The sequence below is a fragment of the Kogia breviceps genome, chromosome 9 (assembly GCF_026419965.1).
Source record: "Kogia breviceps isolate mKogBre1 chromosome 9, mKogBre1 haplotype 1, whole genome shotgun sequence".
Taxonomy (NCBI): Eukaryota; Metazoa; Chordata; class Mammalia; order Artiodactyla; family Physeteridae; genus Kogia; species Kogia breviceps.
The window spans coordinates 14,914,847-14,936,941 of NC_081318.1; the positions used below are offsets into that span (position 1 = coordinate 14,914,847).

A 22,095-nucleotide genomic window follows, 5' to 3' on the forward strand; every position below is an offset into this window, starting at 1 on the left:
AGCAGAAGATACAGGTTTGTAGAGGATAAGCCTACAGAGAAGAGCAGGTGCAGAAACCCTGTCTGTTGTTAATATTTTCACAAAAGAAAGAAAGGTCTAGAAACTAGTTGTGTGTTTATTAGCCCAGTTCCCCAAACTGAAACTTCTAGCATTACTTGATGGCAGAATGCCCTGATAGCATGCTAACTTTTTATGAGAAAATAATTCTCTTGGAAGTTGATCCTGTAAATCTAAATTTGTAAGTTTGCTGTTGTCACTTTATAATAAGTATTGAATGTTAATCTTCATCTTCTTTTGAATTTCTTCCAGAGATATGAAGACTATGGCATGGCTCCCCCATCAGGCCCATTACCAAGGTAAGGTTTTTAGGAGAAAATGTATCAGGACTTTCTCACATATGCTGTTTCTTAAATTTTGCAAATTTGTTTCTTTTAGCTAATAGCTAATATGAGCAGATGAAAAACTCTTGAGTTGTGTGTTATCTTGATCTAACCAGAAGAGGAGGGAAAAAGTTGGAATTTAATTACTGCTTCCAGTAGTGACAGACTAGATAATTTGCTGATGATAACTGGAAAAGCTAGACAAGATTTAAAAATAAAAACAAAAAAGCAGGTGGCTAACAGGGCAGTGAAGCAGTATGGGGCCAAGATCCAGCAGATCCAGAGAGATGAGCCCTGACTTTTTCCCACGGATACCTGCTGATTCCAGAGGAGGTGACTGAGAAGCTGAGCAAAACTTTTGACAGACTCATGAGGCTTGGAGTCTTGAAAATGCACCGTTTCGAAAGTTGTGTGGTACATCTAAAGCCATGTTAGTGGGGCACTTTGATGCCTTGAAAGACTCAAAATATATTTGAAAAGAAAAATGGCTGAAAATCAATACTCTTAAGTGTCTGTCTCAGTGTTAAAAAAAAGATCTAATAAACCTAGGGAAGTAGAAGGAAGGAAATAATAAAAATAAGAATAGAAATTAATGAAGTAGAAAACAAATACCATACTAGAGAAGATCAATAAAGCTGAAAGTTAGTTCTTTGAAAAATTCCTAGAAAGAGAAAACCTGAATAGTCCTATAACTATTGAGATTAAAGTCATTATTAAAATTCTTCCCACAAAGGAAACTTCAGGGCCAGGTGGCTTCAACAGTGAATTCTACCAAACACTGAAAGAATAAAAGATACCAATGTCATAAAACTCTTCTAAAGAACAGAAAAAAGAGAAAACACTCCTCAACTCATTTTGAGACCAGCATAACCTTGATACCAAAGACAAGATGGACAAGGACATTGCAAGAAAGGAAAAATTAAGGGCCAGTTTCACTCCTGAACATAGATGCCAAAAATGTGAAACTATATATTAGCAAGTATATCCAGCAATATAATCAATAGGATATCTATCATGTCATAATCAAATTGGATTTTTTTCCAGCAGTGCAAGAGTAATTTAACATTTTAAAAAATCACTGTAGTTCTCCACTTTGTAGTGAATAAAGGAGGAAAATGTTCTCATTTCAATAGATACAACATTTGATAAAGTTCAACATCCATACATGGTAAAAATCTTAGCAAACACAGGATAGAAGCAGACTGATTGTAATCTGATAAAAAGGTATCTTCGCAAATATTGCTTAATGGTGAAATGTTAAAAGCCTTCCTCTTGAGAGTAAGAGCATGACAAAGATGTCTGCTTGCATTACTTCTATTCGGCATTGCCCTGTGGGGTCCTAGCCAGTATAATAAGGCAAGAAAAAGAAACAAAAGGATTAAGGAATTCAAAGAGAGAAATAATACTGTTATTATTCACAGATGATATAATTTTGTAGCAGAATAAACTAAAATATCAACACATGAATTTTTAGAAATAAGCGACTTTAGCAAGATGGCTAAATAGCAAGATAGTTAAATTACAAGGTAACTGTATACGAAGATTACGAAGATCAGTATACAGCATTATAAGACTGGTATACAAAAATCTGTTCTGTTTATGAGCAGTTACAGAAAATAAAAAATTTTAAAGATACTATATAAACTAGCATTCAAAAATATAAAATACCTCAGGGTAAATCTAACTGAAGATATTCAAGCCTTCTAAAGAAAGATATTTATGGATTGTGCAACTCAATATTTTTAAAATTCAGTTCTCCCCAAGTGATCTGTAGATTTTTTGCAGTCCCATTCACAATCCCAATAGTTTGTTGGTTTTTTTAATACATGGAAATTGACAAACTCACTCTGAAATGTATGTGGAAATGCAAAGGGCTAAGAACAGCCCAGACACTTTGAGAAAGAAGAATAAGATATTAGGATTGTTCTAAATGTTATAAATTACTGTGAAGGAATTAAGAGTGTGGTATTGTTATAAAGCAAGACAAATAGACCATTAGAACAGAAGGGAGGGTTGGTAATTCAGACCTACATGTGAATAGACAGTTGATTTATTTCAGTGAAGGAATTGTAGATAAACAGAGTTAGTCTCAGAAATCATATTCAACTATCCCTTTAATGATCGGAAGTCACACAGAAGTAGGAATGTTATCTGCTTCCAACTTACTTTTTCTTTTTTAAAAAATTTATTTATTATTTATTTATTTTTGGTTGCATTGGGTCTTTGTTGCTGCGCGCGGGCTTTCTCTAGTTGTGGCGAATGGGGGCTACTCTTCGTTGCGGTGTGCAGCTTCTCACTGCGGTGGCTTCCCTTGTTGGGGAGCACAGGCTCTAGGTGCCCGGGCTTCAGTAGTTGTGGCATGCAGGCTCAGTAGTTGTGGCTCGCGGACTCTAGAGCACAGGCTCAGTAGTTGTGGCGCACGGGCTTAGCTGCTCCTCGGCATGTGGGATCTTCCTGAACCAGGGCTCAAACCCATATCCCCTGCATTGGCAGGCGGGTTCTTAACCACTGTGCCACCAGGGAGACCCACTTTTTCTTTACTTTTCTTTATTTGCCCTCATTTTCAGCAGGGTTTCTTTTATTTTTTCCCAACCCTCCCTCCCCACCAAGGCAGTGCTTTGTGGTCCAAAAGCAACAAAATAAAGGGAACAGGTGGAGATTAGGTGATCCCGGGCAGAAGCTAATGATAGGGGGACCAGGTGATCTGATTTGCCCAGTTCAGTCCTAATTTACAGCTATTGTTCAGCATAATTATTAATAAATTTCACTCTCAAAAGTGTTCTGGTTTGGATGATGAATTTTACGGTCACCCAAGGTAAAAGATTCTAGAGTATTTGGAGTGCACTGAACTATCTGAGCACACAATTTAGGATTAAAAGGATGCAAATACTAACACACTATTGTAAAACAATTATACTCCAATAAAGATGTTAAAAAAAAAAAAAAAAAAGGATGCAAATGTAGGCAGGAGGGTGCTAATTGATTGGGTAAAGCAGAAATAAGTAAAGGGCAAGAGGTAGTTCCTGGGTGGATGGTCCAGAGATTATGATTAGGTTAGGTGAGCTCCGGTTTACAGATCTGGAAGAAGGCGTATGCATTGGCTAAGCTGTGAGATATGTAAGGCCAGAGAGGTCAGACATCTGATTCCGAGGTCAATCTAAAACAGCAGCAGTTATTTAAAGAGATTAATGTAGGTAGCCTGAGTTTCAGTTTATGAGCTGTACTCCAGAAATCACAGTATAGAATAAGGGCAAGTTGGTGTACTTTCTCATCGAACAGGTATAATCTATTAATTGCTAGTTAATTGCCATTTGCATGAAAGTGTAATGAAATTATCATCTTTTTTTATTCTTAAATTTCTTTAGAAGAATGGTTCTCAGCGTGAGATTCTTAGATCCCTAGAAGGTCCTTGAGAACCGTTCAGGGGGGTCTGTCAGGTCAGAACTATTTTTATAATAATATTAAGTTGTTATCTGACTTCTCTCATTCTGTTGACCTTTGCACCAAGGTGCGAAAGCAATGGTGGGTGAAACTGTGGTGCCTTAGCATGAATCCAGCCGGTAGCCAGCTGTTGAAGGACTCGCTCCAGGGTTCTTCACTGCTGGGCAACCACAGCTTTTTTTAATTTTTATTTTTTTTAATTTATTATTTTTTTGCGGTACGCGGGCCCCTCACTGTTGTGGCCTCTCCCGTTGCGGAGCACAGGCTCCGGACGCGCAGGCCCAGCGGCCATGGCTCACGGGCCCAGCCGCTCCGCGGCATGTGGGATCTTCCCGGACCCGGGCACGAACCCGTGTCCCCTGCATCAGCAGGCGGACTCTCAACCACTGCGCCACCAGGGAAACCCCACAGCTTTTTTTTTAAATGCCAGTTTTGTGTTAGTATGTCATTGATGAAGTAGTAAAAATTAATTTTATTAAACCTAGACCCTTGAGTCTCTAACAGTCTGGGTGACAAAAGAGGAGATGCATATAAAGCACTTCTGCTGAATATGGCCTTTTGAAGAAAGGCACTTGTTCAGTTGTTTGAGTTGAGAATTGAACTAACTGGTGCCGTGTTTTTGCTTGAACAAGCAGCCAGTGGACTTGGGTGTTTGGCCTCGAAAATGAACCTGTCACTTCAAGGAAAACAACTGACAGCATTTGCCACCAATAATAAAATTGAGCTTTCAGGTGAAAATTAGAATTTTGGAAACTTGTCTGCCACCGTGCAGCTGACAGCTTCCTAGTACTTAAAGCCTTCTCTGATGAGCTCAATGGTGATATTAATGAATGTGATTTGGGGTTACTGTAAAATAAAACGTGTCAGTAAAATAAAAGTCTGCATAACTCATTGAACCAATATTTTCCAAATGACCTAATGTCATAAAACCATGCATAGGTCTATTCAAAGTGCAAGAAAGACCAGTGGTTTTAATGTAACAGAGATGAAAAGTTCATTGATACTGTTTCAGAGTCTGTATTGCCACTAACCCTTAAGGAGATATTGTTGAGTTCTGGTGTGGTTTCAAAGAAGAATATTTAACCGAAATACTATTTGAATATTATCTGGAAAAGCTATTAAAATCTTCCTCCTTTTCCCAGCTACATGTTTATGTGAGGTGAGCTTTTCTTCTTAAAATAACTGATGGCAACTGATTGAATGCAAAGTATATGAGAATCCAGATGTCTTCTCTTAAGGACATTTTTTTTTAAATGTAGAATTCTTCTCGTTTAATTTTTTTGGGGGGGTTGGAAAATATAGTTAATTTTATGAAAAATGTTGACATGTAATAGGTTTAATATTGTTATTTTTAAGTGAATTTTTCAGTTTTAATTTTGAACTTGAAAACTATAGATACAGTCCACATAAACAAAAGCTCTTGGGAGTCCTCATTTTTATGAGTGCAAACGGGTCCTAGAACTAAATAGTTTGAGAACCACTGCTTAAGAGCACTGGTTTTTAGCCTTGGTGAAGCTCAGGACCGTCAGTGGAGCTTTAAAAACTACCAGTGTCTGGGTCCCACGTCTAAAGCGTCTGTTTTCACTGGTCTCGGGTGCAGCATGGGCTTCTCAGGTGATGCTACCGTGCAGCCAAGGTTGAGAACCACCCCTTTAGTTGGGCACTGGAGATGCACGGCCCCCGGAGCTTGAGCCACACCCTCTTTGGGTCTGTAAACTAGAGCATTTCGTCTTCAGTCATCTAGCAGATTGGACAAGCATCAGCTGTGTTCCAGCATGTATACTGGGTGGTATATATACTTTTCATAGCACTGGAGCTTTGTCAGTGAGCAAGTAGAGTCCCTGCCCTCAGGGAGCCTGTGTTCTGGGAGAGGAGATAGATGATAAGCCAACAGACAAAAATAGGTCTTATTTTTCCTTAAGGGCTGAGGGTGGACCTAATAAAGTGCCAGAGTCAGGCAAGTGTGGTCCTGACGCTTGGGTGCGCTTCGCTTTCAGACCAGGTTTTGGCCCCGGTTTGCTGCAGTCTGCGGAGCTGCTGCCTGCCGAGCCCCAGCAGCCCCAGGCCTCGTCCGAAGCCACCTCGTGTGCTGCCCGAGGGATCTACTCTGAGGAGGTGCCATCGGTGGCCCGGCCTCGGCCTGTCGGGGGCACCACAGGTACATGTGGCTATTTACCTTGCATTTCTTTTTAGCTAACTTCTGCAGAGATCATTTTCGACTTCCCAGAGTATCAGCATCCTGTTACTGGCCTCTTCCGCCGGTAAGAACCGCGTCCCCTCGGATCCCGGTGAAGATGTAGGGCTGGGGAGGTAGGAAAGGAGAGAGTGGCTGAGATCCCAAGACGGATGGCCTCTGATTTGTTCCTGAGTAAGTGTCTCGAAAACAGTCCCTTCACATGGAATTCACACCCACACCTCTTCCAAGGAAAACGTTTCTGAAGTCTTACAGTGAACTGAAAGACCTATTTCTGAGTGCTTGCAATGGCACGAAAACAAGCGTTTATTTTAAAGAAGGCACTTTTCCAGTTATAAGCAACCTAAAAGTTGATGGAAAGTGACCAGAGGGAGATTTGTGTTTTATTTGGTCATTTCTGGGAGGTTATAACCACTGTTTACTCCTCGAGCCTTACCTCCCTCATTTTTTCCCTTCTACCTTTATTAATAATCATCTTCTTCTCGTTCTAAAATGTCCTTGTCATTTTCCCATTCCTCTATGCCTGTCCCTTCCCTGCTGTCACACATGGGCAGAGTCGGCCGTGGAGGGCCTGGGGAAGCTGGTGGCCACATGGAACTGTTCTAGGTTTTTTTCCACCTCATCTTTCAAGTCATCATTAAAAGAACAATCTTAGTGTCATTTGTGAGTAGCCAGTGCAGTTCTTTACTTGGTAATTCAACAGTGAAAGGTCACATTTTCTGAAGTTGTCTTCTAATTCATTACTAAACTTTAAGTCTTTGCACACTGCTTTTCTTTACTTTTAGTATTTAGGTTTGCTTTAATTACCTGTTGGAATTCAAATAAAATCTATACCAGATTATCTCCACATAGGAAATAAAAGTTCTCAGTTTATGTTCTTGAAAGAACATAAAGTGCCCAATTTCTGGAGCTCTTGAAGCCGGAGAGAAAGTATGTTTTATTTTTAAAGGATTCTAAAATATATTTTAATTAGTTGTTTGAGAAACATTACACATAATGTGGTTTACTTGTAAAACTACAATATTTAGTATATTTAATGTAAAGATACAGGGAATTTTTTTTCAGACCAAAATTAAAACTTAGGGATTAAAATTTTTTCATATATTCAGTTTTGCTTTTTTAGAAAAAGAGCTATAAATACCAGGTTTTTTTTTTTGTGTGTGTGTGTGTGTGTGTGTGGTACGCGGGCCTCTCACTGTTGTGGCCTCTCCTGTTGCAGAGTACAGGCTCCGGATGTGCAGGCTCAGCGGCCGTGGCTCATGGGCCCAGCCGCTGCGCGGCATGTGGGATCCTCCCGGACTGGGGCATGAACCCGTGTCCCCTGCATTGGCAGGCGGATTCTCAACCACTGCGCCACCAGAGAAGCCCAAATACCAGTATTTTAACAATCTTTTTTGTCAGTTTTTGAGATACATGTAGAGATTTGACGAAAGGAAAAGCCCGTAGAATTTTGGTAAAGCAAAAAAGGTATAATGGTTTCTGAATTGAGTATCCTCAATAATTATATCCAGATTAGGAATAAATTTATTTTCAGAAAATGAGAAGAAAAGAAAAAAATACATTTGTCTCAGAATCTCCTGGGAATTTTGTGATAATAGTTGAACCCACAACAAATCCTCATCAAGTTCAGTACATGCTTGACGTTTATGAGGGATTCATTCTGAAATCTTTGTATATCCCCAAATTTTCAAACACTGCTAGACCTCATAGTTGATTTCCCTAATCAGTCCAACAGAAGCGTAAGTGGGCCAGCTAAGAGACCTTTCCCAGACTCATAATGAGAGACACTGCTCGTCGTTGACACACAGCACCTGGCATGGCTGAGCTGATGTTCTGACAAGGCAGTTGGCTGGTCAGCCTCCACCAGGTTGCCTGAGACCCAATCTTGTGCCCCAGATTACAAATTACTGTTGCATGTCATGAAACTTCATCTCATGAATAGTTGATACTATGAACACTGATTTGTACATATCATTCGGTGTTCCTCAAACATCTGTGTACTTTAAGATCCTGAGCTCTTTCCATTTCTTTCTTTTTTTTTTTTTTCTTTCTGTTTCTTGTACAGCTACTCTAAAAAGTCCTCTAAGTTCATTATTACTCCATCTTAACTGCATTTTATTACCAGGGCTCAGAGCCCATCTTTTATTTTCCTAGTTCATTTCCTTCCTTTTGGAGGCTGATGCTTTAATAAGAGGAGCCATTACATGTTAAATAATTTATTTTGCTATTTTATCATTTTCTGGAGAATATACAGTTTTATAATGTCATCAAGTAACTAGTTTAGGCCAATTCCAAATTTGCAATAATTGATGGATAATTATCCAGTGTGGTCTTTTTGGCAGTTCTTGTATTTTGCATTGTTTGTCAGTCAACAAAACAAAGAATGTATCCTGATAGCCTACATGATTTCCCATACCTTGCAGGTGCTGTGCTTTGCAGTGGGTCTTGTTTCCCTTATTAATCGTTTTGTATTTGAACCTTGTTGCATAGCACTTATACCAAACAGAATATTCAGACATATTCATTTTTAATCTGGAGGAATACAGAAATTATATGTATGAAATATTTGAAGAGGAAGTTATTTTCTAATAATTTTCCATAAAAGATTAAATTGTGTAAAAATTTATAATGGAAAAAATACTAAGATATACTAGAAAAGTTACTTTTCTGACTATGTAAAATTATCAAATATGTATATGTCTAAAAATTACCAAAAGCAAAAGGAAAGTAGTACCGAGGAAGATTTACAGCAGATATGACCAAGAGGTAGTCTTATTATAAAGAATGGCTCATAAATTGATAAATGGGCAAACTGCAAAAGGTAAACAGGCAAAGGACAGAAAGAAGGAATGCACAATAGAAATGTGTGCATATCATATAAAAGTAAACATGAACAATGTCCAGTTTTGAAAATGATTAAAGAAATGCAAATTAAAACCATGATGAGCCACCATTTCAATCATGAAATTGTTTTTATAATAATGTGATGTGGTAAAATTAGCATTCGGTTTCTTTATCTGTACAGTGGGGATAACATTAATACTTACCTCTAATGGTTGTTTGATGACTGAAGAAGATAACAAATGTAAAGTGCTTAAAATAGTACATGGCATATAACAGATTTTAATAAATATTAGCTGCCATTATTATTATTATTACTATTGTATTATTTCCAGTGATGGTGTAAATCGTTAAACTTTCAGAAAGCGGCTTGGAAATATAACTTCATGAGCCTTTGATTTGGTAAATTTGGGAATATAGGCTCCCCTCACTGAAGAAATGCAAAATACTGGAGAAAAACTACATGTACAAAGATGTTTATTGGAGCATTATTCAGAATAGCAAACAACTGTGAGCTCCCTCAATACTCAGTTATAAGGGCATCAGTAGTAAACTGTACAGCTATTTAAAACGAAGAGCTCAGATAGAGCCAGAAAAAGGGAATTTAAGATTTCCTGGTTGCCTCCTATGCATTTGGTACTTGACCTATTTTATCTCTTTTAATCCTTGAAATAATGCTGTGAGGTAGACTTTTTAACTTCATTTGAAAAGTGAGGCATTGAGGCTCAGCTGGAGTGATTACTGGGTGTCCAAGGTCACGGGACTTGTCAGTGGCTGAGCTGCATTGCAAACCCAGGCTTGCTTTGGGTGATGGGCCACTTGAATCATGGGGGAGCTTGTGCTGTCTCGTTAAGTGAACAAAGCAAGATACAGAATCCTGTCTGAACTATGCCCTCAACTACGGTTACAATTTTAACACAAAGGTATGCTTTTCTCCCTATGAAGCTCTCTGAACCTTTATAAGTGATGGGGAACCCTGTGTTTCATTTCTGTTCTTTGCAAGATTTGCTCAAACGATGTCTGTTGGGCAAACAGTACTGATAGTTCTAATAATTTTAATACTGTTATGAATCTTCAGTAACTGACAAGTACTCCTGCAGAGTACGTTTTTAAAAATGTATTTGACTAACGGAGGCTGTTAATTAGGCAACTAGAGTAGGAATAGACTTGAAGACGGAGGGGGCTGCCTCTCTTATCTCTGTGAAAACGCTGAACCTTTGTGGGACCAGTCTGAGCATCACAGATGAATTAGATGATCCTAGGAGCATTTGGAAATTGGTATTTTACTTCACAGTGTTTAAAGATCTGTTTTTCCTCCCTCCATCTGTTGAAAAGAGATATTTCCGTATGCCGAAGTTGATGGGGGAGAAAAATACGTTGTTTAAAGCCTGACTTTCACAGCCACACAAGGCCATAGCGAGTCTGAGTGTAGAATGAGTGCTAGAGATCACCTGTCTTTGCTATCAGTATACCTCGATGAGAAGGCTGGGTGGGTGGCGTTAAAGTTTTAATTATGATATGACTAAGTTATGAAAACAATGTGAGTGTAACAAAAATGTACTTTAATATTCTGAATTCACACTCTGCCTGTTAAGGAAACAAAAGCATATTGTATTTTCAGCTCCTTGTGAGTCTCAAAGCCATAAGCAAGAACCAGGCTTCAGCTTCTTTGTGGCTCCAAAACCTTTCACTCCTTTTTTCTGAATAGATAAGGTCATCCTTATTTGTAGCCTCTACAAAAATGAATGGAAGGGCCCTCTGTTATGCCCTTTATTCCCAGTCCTTTGATGTCTGGCCGGGAAAATATGAACATCACTATTAGCCACTGTATTGAAAGGAAGTAAAAGCCTGCAAACCCAGAAACTCATGGTCTGTTTTTCTTAGGAAATGTCTTCTCTGGTGGTAGAACTGGTGCCACGTTTGAGCAATGTGCATATCCCCAGGGCGTGCTGTGGTCAGAACCGAAGTGTCTTACTGGGCAGCCTCACCCCCCTACCAGTGTTCACTGGGCCACTCACTGTGTTTCTCCAGGCTCCCAGATCCAGCACCTGACACAGGTGGGAATTGCCAGCAGAATTGGAGCTCAGCCAGTGGAAATCCAACCAGGCAGAGGCAGCCAGTATGGGGGACCAGGCTGGCCTTCGTACGGGGAGGATGAAGCTAGCCGGAGAGAGGCTGTGAGTACCTTGTGTTGGGATTGCTGTTGAGAATTCAGACATGATCACTTAGTGTAGCTTCTGCTGCTTCTGCTTGGGGGATCTCTTCTTAAAACCTACATAAAGTTTTAACTCCCCTCACTTGTTTTCCCCTTGAGTGTGTTTTTTCTTGCAGTTTGTAGATGGTAAATTCCTTCTGACTAGAGTGGGAGAGTATTGGCCTTGAAATTTGGGAAAGTATGTAATTTTTCTTGAGGTAGCTTTCAGGCTTGAAGTAGTGAGTTTTAAAAAATAAGAGGGCGGAGTCAACATGATGGTGTGGGAAGACACCGAGTTAGCATCTCCCCACAACTAGGGCACCTGCTGGCCGCTGGTGGGGGACCCTGACGTCCAAGGAGATGGGAGGAACCCCCAAGTGAACCTGTAGGATGTGGAGGGGCAGAGGTGAGAGGAGAAGTGGAGGCCAGGCAGGATCGGTGCCCCTGAGGCTGGGGAGATCAGGAGGGGCAGGTGGGAGGGGCCCTCCAGGAGGTGCGGGAGAGGAGCGGAGGGCGATTGCCCTGCCCACTCGGGCATGGGGCGCCTGCTGGGCTCCCAGGTGAGGTCCCCTGCCCTCTGAGAACAGGGTTGGGGGGCACGCCGGGGCCCCTTCTGTTCCTTGAGCCTAAGCCCTGTCCCCCAGAGCCCCTAGGGCCTTTTCCAGCCCTGTGGGTCCTCAGCATAGGCCCTGCCCACTGCCCACACCTAGCCCTTGCTTAGGCCCCGCCCTCTGCAGCCAAGGCCTTTTCCCTGTTTTTCTTTTTTTTTTTCTCTTCTCCCTCCTCTTTTTTACTATTGTGGTGCCATTGTACCTTCTGGTTGTTGATTCATCTATATTTTTATTTTTATATTCTTTCTAACATATCTGTTAGTTTCCTAGTCTAATTTTATTTTTTAGTTGTTATTGTTCTCTCTCTCTTTTTTTTTTTTGCCACCCCACGTGTCTTGCGGGATCTTGGTTCATGAGCTGGGGACTGGGCTGAAGCTCCTGCGGTGGGAGCTCCATGTCAGAACCACTGGACTAACAAAGAACCTCAGACCCCAGGGAATATTCATTGGAGTGAGGTCTCACGGAGATCCTCATCTCAGCACCAAGACCCAGCTCTACCCAATAGCCTACAAACTCCAGCGTTGGAAGCCTCAGGCCAAACAACCAGTAAGACAGGATCACAATCCCCCTCATTAAAAAAAAAAAAAAAAAAAAGAGAGAGCAAAAAAATATGTCACAGATGAAGGAACAAGGTAAAAACCTACAAGACCAAATAAATGAAGAGGAAATAGGCAATCAACCTGAAAAAGAATGCACAGTAATGACAGTAAAGATGATCCAGAATCTCGGAAATAGAATGGAGGCACAGATTGAGAAAATACAAGAAATGCTTAACAAGGATCTAGAAGAACTAAAGAACAAACAAACAGATGAACAACACAATAACTGTTATGAAGAATACATTAGGGCTTCCCTGGTGGCGCAGTGGTTGAGAGTCCGCCTGCCAATGCAGGGGACATGGGTTCGTGCCCTGGTCCGGGAAGATCCCACATGCCGTGGAGCGTCTAGGCCCATGAGCCATGGCCGCTGAGCCTGCGTGTCCGGAGCCTGTGCTCCGCAGTGGGAGAGGCCACAACAGTGAGAGGCCCGTGTACCGCAAAAAAAAAAAAAAAATTAGAAAGACTCGATAACAGATAACTGAGGCAGAAGAACAGATAAGTGAGCTGGAAGACAAAATGGTGGAAATAACTACCGAGGAGCAGAATAAAGAAAAAAGAATGGAAAGAATTGAGGACATTCTCAGAGACCTCTGGGACAACACGAAACACACCAACATTCGAATTATAGGGGTCCCAGAAGAAGAAGAGAAAAAGAAAGGGTCTAAGAAAATATTTGAAGAGATTATAGTCGAAACTTCCCTAACATGGGGAAGGAAATAGTCACCCAAGTCCAGGAAGCACAGAGTCACATACAGGATAAACCCTAGGAAAAACGCACCAAGACACATATTAATCAAACTAACAAAAATTAAATTCAAAGAAAAAATATTAAAAGCATCAAGGGAAAAACAAAAAATAACATATAAAGGAACCCCCATAAGGTTATCAACTGATTTATCAGCAGAAACTATGCAGGCCAGAAGGGAGTGGCAGGATATACTTAAAGTGACGAAAGAGAAAAACCTACAATCAAGATTACTCTAGCCAGCAAGGATCTCATTCAGATTTGATGGAGAAATCAAAAGCTTTTCAGAAAAGCAAAAGCTAAGAGAATTCACCACCACCATACCAGCTTTACAACAGATGCTAAAGAAACTTTTCTAGGCAGGAAACACAAAAGAAGAAAAGGACCTACAGAACCAGACCCAAAACAATTAAGAAAATGGTAATAAGAATATACATATCAATAATAACCTTGAAAGTAAATGGATTAAATGCCCCAACCAAAAGACACAGATACAAAAACAAGACCCATATAAAATGGGTCTGAATGGATACAAAAACAAGACCTATATATATGCTGTGTACAAGAGATCCACTTCAGACCTAGGGACACATACAGACTGAAGGTGAAGGGATGGAAAAAGATATTTCATGCAAATGGAAATCAAAAGAAAGCTAGAGTAGCAATACTTGTATCTGATAAAATAGACTTTAAAATAAAGACTATTACAAGACAGAGAAGGTCACTACATAATGATCAAAGGATCAATCCAAGAAGAAGATATAACAATTATAAATGTTTGTGCACCCAATATAGGAGCACCTCAATACATAAGGCAAATGCTAACAACCATGAAAGGAGAAACCAACAGTAGCACAATAATAGTAGGGGACTGCACATATATACATTGGAATATTACTCAGCCATAAAAAGAAATGAAACTGAGTTATTTATAATGAGGTGGATGGACCTGGAGTCTGTCATACAGAGTGAAGTAAGTCAGAAGGAGAAAAACAAATACCGTATGCTAACACATATATATGGACTCTAAGGGAAAAAAATGTCATGAAGAGATTAGTGGTAGGATGGGAATAAAACACAGACTTACTCGAGCATGGACTTGAGGATATGGGGAGGGGGAAGGGTGGGCTGAGACGAAGTGAGAGAGTGGCAGGGACATATACACACTATCAAATGTAAATTAGATAGCTAGTGGGAAGCTGCTGCATAGCACAGGGAGATCACCTCTGTGCTTTGTGATCACCTAGAGGGGTGGGATAGGGAGGGTGGGAAAAAGAAAAAAAAAAAAAACAACTAATAGCAATGTGTACTAAAAAAAAATGGAGAATGTTAATGTATGTAAATTATAGTAGAATAAACCAAACTTAAAAAAAAAAAAAAATAGTAGGGGACTGTAACATGCCACTTAACACCAATGGACAGATCATCCAAACAGAAAATAAGGAAACACAAGCTTTAAATGACACAATAGACCAGATAGATTTAATTGATATTTAGAGAACATTCCACCCCAAAGTGGCAGAATGCACTTTCTTCTCAACTGCACATGGAACATTCTCAGGATAGGTCACATCTTGGGTCACAAATCAAGCCTCGGTAAATTTAAGAAAACTGAAATCATATCAGGCATCTTTACTGACCAAAATGCTATGAGGTTGGAAATCAGTTACAGGGAAAAAACTGTAAAAAACACAAATACCTGGAGGCTGAACAGTGCTCTACTGAGTAACCAAGAGATCACTGAAGAAATCAAAGAAGAAATCAAAAAATATGTAGAAACAAATGACAGTGAAAACACGATGACCCAAAACCTGTGGGATGTAGCAAAAGCAGTTCTAAGAGGGAAGTTTATAGCAATTCAGTCTCACCTCAAGAAACAAGAAAAATCTCAAATAAACAATCCACCCCTACGCTTAAAACAATTAGAGGAAGAACAAAGAAAACCCAAAGTTAGTAGAAGGAAAGAAATCATAAAAATCAGAGCAGAAATAAATGAAATAGAAACAAAGAAAAGAGCAGCAAAGATAAATAAAACTAACAGCTGGTTCTTTGAGAAGATAGTTATCAAGAAAGAAAGGGAGAGGACGCAAATCAATAAACTTAGAAACAAAAAAGGAGAAATCACAACTGACATTGTAGAAATACAAAGGATTATAAGAGACTACTACAAACAACTATATGCCAGTAAAATGGACAACCACGAAGAAATAGACAAATTCTTGGAAAGGTACAATTTTCCAAGACTGAACCAGGAAGAATTAGAAAATATAAACAGACCTATCACAAATAATGAAATTGAAACCATAATTTAAAATCTTCCAACAAACAAAAGTCCAGGACCAGATGCCTTCACAGGCAAATTCTATCAAACATTTAGAGAAGAGCTAACACTGATCCTTCTCAAACTGTACCAAAAAATTGCAGAGGGAGAAACTCTCCCAAATTCATTCTATGAAGCCACCATCACCCTGATACCAAAACCAGAAAGATATCACACACAAAAATTATAGACCAATATCAGTGATGAACATAGATGCAAAAATCCTGAACAAAATACTAGCAAACAGAATGCAACAACACATTAAAAGGATCATGCACCATGATCAAGTAGGATTTACCCCAGGGATGCAAGGATTCTTCAGTATATGCAGATCAATCAGTGTGATACACCACATTAACAAATTAAGGAATAAAAACCATATGATCCTCTCAATAGATGTAGAAAAAGCTTTTGACAAAATTCAGTTCAAAATTCATTTATGATTAAAAACTTTCCAGAAAATGGGCATAGAGGGAACCTACGTCAACATAATAAAGGCAATATATGACAAACCCGCAACAAGCATCATACTCAGTGGTGAAAAACTGAAAGCATTTCCACTAAGATCTGGAACAAGACAAGGATGACCACTCTCACCACTCTTATTCAACATAGTTTTGGAAGTCCTAGCCACGGCCATCAGAGAAGAAAAAGAAATAAAAGGAATACAGATTGGAAAAGAAGAAGTAAAACTGTCACTGTTTGCCGATGACATGATACTATACATAGAAAATCCTAAAGATGCCACCAGAAGACTATTAGAACTAATCAATGAATTTGTTAAGGTTGCAGGATACAAAATTAATGCACAGAAATCTCTGGCATTCCTATACACCAACAATGAAAAACCAGAAAGAGAAATTAAGGAAACAATCCCATTTACCATCGCAACAAAAAAAATAAAATACCTAGGAATAAAACTCCCTAAGGAGGCAAAAGACTTGTACTCATAAAACTATAAAACACTGATGAAAGAAATCAAAGATGACATAAACAGATGGAGAAATATACCATGTTCTTGCATTGGAAGAATCAATATTGTGGAGATGACTATACTATCCAAACCAATCTACAGATTCAGTTCAATCCCTATCAAACTACTAATGGCATTCTTCACAGAATTAGAACAAAATATTTTACAATTCGTATGGAAACATAAAAGACCCCGAACAGCCAAAGCAATCTTGAGAAAGAAAAATGGAGTTGGAGGATTCAGGCTCCTTGACTTCAAACAAAACCACAAAGCTACAGTAATCAAGACAGTGTGGTTCTCGCACAAAAACAGAAATATAGATCAACGATACAGGATAGAATGCCCAGAGATAAACCCATGCACATATGGGCACGTAATTTATGACAAGGGAGGCAAGAACATACAGTGGAGAAAGTACAGCCTCTTCAATAAGTGGTGCTGAGAACACTGGACAGCTACATGTAAAAGAATGAAATTAGAACACCACCTGACACCATACACAAAAATAAAATCCAAATGGATTAAAGACCTAAATGTAAGACCAGACACTATAAAACTCTTAGAGGAAAACATAGGAAAAACACTCTTTGACATAAACCACAGCAAGATCTATTTTGACCCACCTCTTAGAGAAATGGAAATAAAAACAAAAATAAACAAATGGGACTTAATTAAATGTACAAGCTTTTGCACAACAAAGGAAACCATAAACAAGATGAAAAGAGAACCCTCAGAATGGGAGAAAATATTTGCAAATGAAACAGCAGACCAAGGATTAATCTCCAAAATACACAAACAGTTCATGGAGCTCAATATCAAAATACAAACAATCCAATTAAAAAAATGGGTGGAAGACCTAAATAGACATTTCACCAAGGAAGACATACAGATGGCCAAGAGGCATGTGAAAAGATGCTAAACATCACTAATCATTAGAGAAATGCAAATCAAAACTGCAATGAGGTATCACCTCACACCAGTCAGAACGGCCATCATCAAAAAATCTACAGACAGTAAATGCTGGAAAGGGTGTGGTGAAAAGGGAACCCTCCTGCACTGTTGGTGGGAATGTAAATTGATACAGCCACTATGGAGAACAGTATGGAGGTTCCTTAAAAAACTAAAAATAGGGCTTCCCTGGTGGCGCAGTGGTTGAGAGTCCGCCTGCCGATGCAGGGGACACGGGTTCGTGCCCCGGTCCGGGAAGATCCCACACGCTGCGGAGTGGCTAGGCCCGTGAGCCATGGCCGCTGAGCCTGCGCGTCCGGAGCCTGTGCTCCGCAACGGGAGAGGCCACAACAGTGAGAGGCCCGCGTACCGCAAAAAAAAAAAACCCAAAAAAACAAAAAAACCCAACAACAACAACAAACTAAAAATAGAACTACCATATGACCCAGCAATCCCACTACTGGGCATATACCCTGAGAAACCCATAATTCAAAAAGAGACATGTACCACAGTGTTCATTGCAACACTATTTACAATAGCCAGGACATGGAAGTAACCTAAGTGTCCATTGACCGATGAATGGATAAAGAAGATGTGGCACATCTATACAATGGAATATTACTCAGCCATAAAAAGGAACGAAATTGAGTTATTTGTAGTGAGGTGGATGGACCTAGAGTCTGTCATACAGAGTTAAGTATGTCAAAAAGAGAAAAACAAATACTGTATGCTAATGCATATATATGGAATTAAAAAAATGATGCTGATGAACCTAGTTGCAGGGCAGGAATAAAGATGTAGACATAGAGTAGGGACTTGAGGACACAGGGTGGGAGGGCAAAACTGGAGCAGAGAGAGAGTGGCATGGACATATATACAGTACTGAATGTAAAATAGCTAGCTATTGGGAAGCAGCCGCATAACACAGGGAGATCAGCTCGGTGCTTTGCGACGGCCTAGAGGGGTGGGATAGGGAGGATGGAAGGGAGGCTCAAGAGAGAGGGTATATGGGGACATATGTATGTGTATGGCTGATTCACTTTGTTGTACAACAGAAACTAACAGTATTGTGAAGCAATTACACTCCAATAAAGATCCATTAAAAAAACTTAAAAATAATAAAAGCAATATTCATTATGGAAAATCTGCACAGAGGCCTCAGAAACAGTTACTTTTCCTACCATTTTTTTCAATTATGGTAAAATACACAGAACATAAAATTTACCGTTTGAACCGTTTTTAAGTGTACGCCTCAGTGGTTTTAAATACGTTTGTAATATTCTGCAGCGATCCCACCGTCCATCTCGATAGCGCATTTCATCTGAAAAACGGAAACTCTATACCCATTAAACCCAAACCCCCCATTCGCCGCTTCCCCCAACTCCAGGCAACCACCATCCTACTTTCTGTCTCTATAATTTTGACCTTGAAGGAGTGTCTTTGAACCGATAAAATCTGGACTTGATCTTTGGTCTGATCACTATATAAATATTCATGATCTCACATGCCTCCTTGCTCTCCCTTTGAGCGTTACTGTGGGTTTTGTTAATGTCATTTCCTTTATAACCACCGTGAGTAGGTGCCTTTGCCGTAAGCAAACTGTTTGGGACATCGCGATACATAAGTCGTCTTTTGGAGGCTTCTTATCACTGTGGTCACTCCTTGATAGGAATGTAATCAATATAGGCACCGGTAATTTCTACAAATGCTTCCATTTTTCTCAAGAATTTTATACCGAAGGGGATTAAATTAATGTATTTGAAAACACAAACCAAAATAATATTTTTTGTTTTATCCTTATCACTCTGTCTCAACTTTTGTTGCACTTACATGCTTTTCCAGCAGATACACTCATTCCTTTTGCGACTGGATGCTTTTACTCAGTGGAAAGAAATTAACTTTAGAATATCATGTTCCCCTGCAAGATACATGGCAATCCTTATAGTGTGAGGTCTCTGCTTTACATTTGCTGACATTTTGCTTTTTCTGTGCCCAGCTTAGTTTCATGAGGTGTTCTGGGTTTCCCGTCAAATCCGACATGCACTTTTCGAGGGCCTCTTGGTCATGATTTGGAGACGTGAAATGTAGAAGTTTTTCTAGGGCTTGACTGTCATGTTCACCACGATATCAGGTTGCTCTTGGCACGAGTGAAACCACAGACGTAGTGTGTGTGTGTGTGTGTGTGTGTGTGTGTGTGTGTGTGTGTGTGTATGTATGTAAAGAGATTTTTCACTGAAAAAATATGGAAAAAATCACTGAAAAGTATAATTCTTGTCAAAGGAATGCTCAATCTATATTTTGCTAACGTCAGCAAAACTATTGTATGTTTTAGCACAGATAGCTTTTTATTTTTATTTATTTATTTATTTATTCTTTTTTTTTTTCTTCTTTTTGTGGTACACGGGCCTCTCACTGTTGTGGCCTCTCCCGTTGCGGAGCACAGGCTCCGGACGCGTAGGCTCAGCGGCCACGGCTCACGGGCCCAGCCGCTCCACGGTATGTGGGATCTTCCCGGACCGGGGCACGAACCCGCGTTCCCTGCATTGGCAGGCGGATTCTCAACCACTGCGCCACCAGGGAAGCCCACAGATAGCTTTTTAAAGAAAAGGCTCTACAGAGCACTGATATACTGACACACGGACAGATAGGATGGAAGATGACTTTGTGATCTCGTTGCTGTCCCGTGGGCCCAATCTGTGTTCTCATCATACCTTCCTTGGGCTCTGGACTCTGTGCAAAAGGCAGTTGCTGTTCCCGTTGCTCCATCTGCCAGTATGTGCTTATCCCTTTGAGCAGATATCTTCACCCGACCTTCCCATCCGTGGGCTGCTCTGGCCTCCCTCTCTGGCCAGCTCTGCAGGGCCCTTCCTGGTTCCCCAGCAGCCCACTGACTTCCACACACGGCAGCGCAGCATAGGGATTAGCCAGTGGGGCCGACTGCACATTCATTCTTTCTGTCTGTCTTTAAGCAAGTGTTTATAGGCCCTTGTTTTCTGTTTTGTAAAATATTTATTTATTTAGGCTGGGCCGGGTCTTAGTTGCGGCATGCGGACTCTTAGTTGTGGCATGTGAACTCTTAGTTGTAGCATGTATGCGGGATCTTGTTCCCCAGCCAGGGATCGAACCAGGGCCCCCTGCATTGGGAGCACGGAGTCTTACCCGCTAGACCACCAGGGAAGTCCCTAGGCCCTTGTTAAGTTCATGGGCTTCTTTATTGTACTGCTCTCCCTCGAGCAATTTGTCTGCAGTTACTTCTCTCCATTCCTGTCCTGGGAGGCTGAGTTGTCGAGTGGGAGATGGACAGAGCACGTCCAATGCCAGTTTGCATCTGACCTTCCCTCCTGTTTTTCACGTGGGAAGTACAGTAACGTTTGCCGTGTTTTTCAGACACACGTTCTCGGACATCAGGAGTTTTCGTCACCGCTGTTCCAGGTGCCAAGGACTTCAGGTCGGGAGCCCTCGGCTCCTCCTGGGAACCTCCCGCACAGGGTCCTGCCGGGCACCGGGCTGGCCTACCCTACCAGCTCCACGGAAGACCTCCAGCCCGGCCACTCCTCAGCCTCTCTCATCAGAGCTATCCGCGAGGAGCTCCTCCGGCTCTCCCAGAAGCAGACCACCGTGCAGAACTTCCACAGCTGATTGGCCTCACCGTGCAGATTTGCCAAGTATCTGCTTCCCGTGGAAGCAAGACTGAAAGGAAATCAACTGAGCAGGTGTTTGGAAGAGGACAAGCATCTCCTGGGCTAAGGGCTCAAGTACGGGAACAAGTCGCAACTTTAAAAGATGCCATAAATCACATGACAGCTCATGATGCTTTTAATACGTTGGCAATTTTGTGACCACCTGGGTTCAGTTGAAATTTATGTACTTTTGGCCAAAAGCCAGCAGCACTTCACGAAAGACAAACCACGATTCTAAGCTAATGAAATGACTAAGTCTCTTTTTTAAAGGTGAAAGGTGAAAATGTGTAGGTGGTGTAGGGATTAAAGGAATCTAGTATTTCCGTGGGAAGATGTGATTCAGACTGGTTTGTACAATGAACCTGCTGCTTTGTTTTCTGAGAAAAGAGATTTGAAGACATTAACAACTTAATTTCCCTCTTTTCCTCCATAGGAACTTATTTTAATAGTAATATTAACAACATGAATACTAAGACTGTTTGGGAATTTAAAAAGCTACTAGTGAGAAACCAAATGATAGATTGTAGAGCCTGTTGATTGCAAATGAAGCCATCAACTGCATTTTCCTTCTACTTCTGGTGCTACAGCTCCAAGAGCCCTTCACCTCGTCTGTGAAATGCAACTTTGGCTTTCTCAATGGAAGGATATGTGGAAGCTTTCATTTTGTTCTAGAAAGGGGGAAAAAAAAAAAAAGCCTCCCAAAGTGGAAAAAGCTTAATATTTATTTGGTTATTCAAAATACATATCAAAATTTAGATTTACATTCTTAATTGTATTTGTGGTTTGTGAATCGGACACATGCAACTGCCCATTGCATCTCATTTGAGTACATGTCTTCATCCGGGCCAGGCCTAAAGAATGGGGCTTTCAGGAGGTCCTAATGAATCCTTGCACTTTGCTGATGAGTTGCTCCCAAATTATGTTTGAATGGGAAACCTTACATAAGCAAAAATGATCTGTCAAAATTCCTAGCACCACTGAATGGTTGGTTATCCACGGATGCATTCATGGTAATCACATTCCCTGTGTTCGAGACCTGGAAGTGAAACTGAGTTCTGTTCAGCCTTTTCGTAATGAGTCAAGAAAGGAAAGAAGAGCCTTGACACCACGAGGGAGAAAAAAATGTTGCTTCTGATTTCTGATTTTATCGTCCCTGACTCCGTCTAGTG

The 22,095-nt window shown here is 40.5% G+C and overlaps 1 protein-coding gene across 2 annotated transcripts in view; it reads left to right on the forward strand.

Moving 5' to 3' along the window:
- The window catches only part of KIAA1549 (KIAA1549 ortholog), a 143,952-nt gene extending 122,265 nt beyond the window's left edge, over nt 1-21,687 (forward strand). The window contains exons 17-20 of one of the 2 annotated variants that reach the window (XM_059074850.2): nt 310-356; nt 5,819-5,979; nt 10,888-11,033; nt 20,634-21,687. In XM_059074850.2, coding sequence (XP_058930833.1) covers nt 310-356; nt 5,819-5,979; nt 10,888-11,033; nt 20,634-20,885 — 606 coding nt within the window. In that variant the 3' untranslated portion in view covers nt 20,886-21,687. Of the gene's footprint in view, nt 1-309; nt 357-5,818; nt 5,980-6,014; nt 6,069-10,887; nt 11,034-20,633 lie in introns of those variants that run through there. The other variant, XM_067042056.1, reaches the window with a different exon arrangement.
- Nucleotides 21,688-22,095: the final 408 nt, after the last annotated feature.